This window comes from Octopus bimaculoides, chromosome 29 (genome assembly GCF_001194135.2).
Source record: "Octopus bimaculoides isolate UCB-OBI-ISO-001 chromosome 29, ASM119413v2, whole genome shotgun sequence".
Taxonomy (NCBI): Eukaryota; Metazoa; Mollusca; class Cephalopoda; order Octopoda; family Octopodidae; genus Octopus; species Octopus bimaculoides.
This window is the reverse complement of record NC_069009.1, coordinates 3,178,785-3,179,313: the sequence shown is the minus strand read 5'-3', so window position 1 is coordinate 3,179,313 and position 529 is coordinate 3,178,785. Positions and strand designations below refer to the sequence as shown.

The 529-nt window shown below is 44.0% G+C and overlaps 1 protein-coding gene across 1 annotated transcript in view; it reads right to left on the bottom strand.

The window, feature by feature from the left end:
- Positions 1 to 529, bottom strand: part of LOC106871537 (uncharacterized) — a 28,151-nt gene that overhangs the window by 20,317 nt on the left and 7,305 nt on the right. The window contains exon 4 of the mRNA XM_052977839.1: positions 216 to 336. Within this exon, the coding sequence (XP_052833799.1) occupies positions 216 to 336 (121 nt within the window). The remainder of the gene's footprint in view (positions 1 to 215; positions 337 to 529) is intronic.

Below are 529 nucleotides of genomic sequence, written 5' to 3'. Positions count from 1 at the left end.
CGGTGATGGTGGTAGTAGTGAAAGTATTGTTGATTGTGGTGGTGACAATGACGAAAATGGTAACAATGATATGGTGATGATGATGATAGTGATGATGATGATAGTGATGATGATGATAGTGATGATGGTGGTGGTTGTGATGATGAGGAGGAGGAGGAGGTGGCGGAGGGTGGTGGTGATGACAATGATGACGGTAGCAATGATGATGGACTTACTCCGTGTGTCCACGTAGGTCCGCGAGACAATGTCTGCAAAAGGGTTCTCCACGTGATTGTGGAAGTAGGGGCCGTCATACATCTCCTGCTGGGTCACCGCTATATTGTTAGCTTCGAGCAGCTGCAAACACAGAACAAGAAAAAGAGAGAGTGTGTGTGTGTGTGAGTGTGTGTGTGTGTGTGTGTGTATATATATATATATATAATTCTTTATTGCCCACAAGGGGCTAAACATAGAAGGGACAAACAAGGACAGACAAAGGGATTAAGTCGATTATATCGACCCCAATGCGTAACTGGTACTTATTTAATTG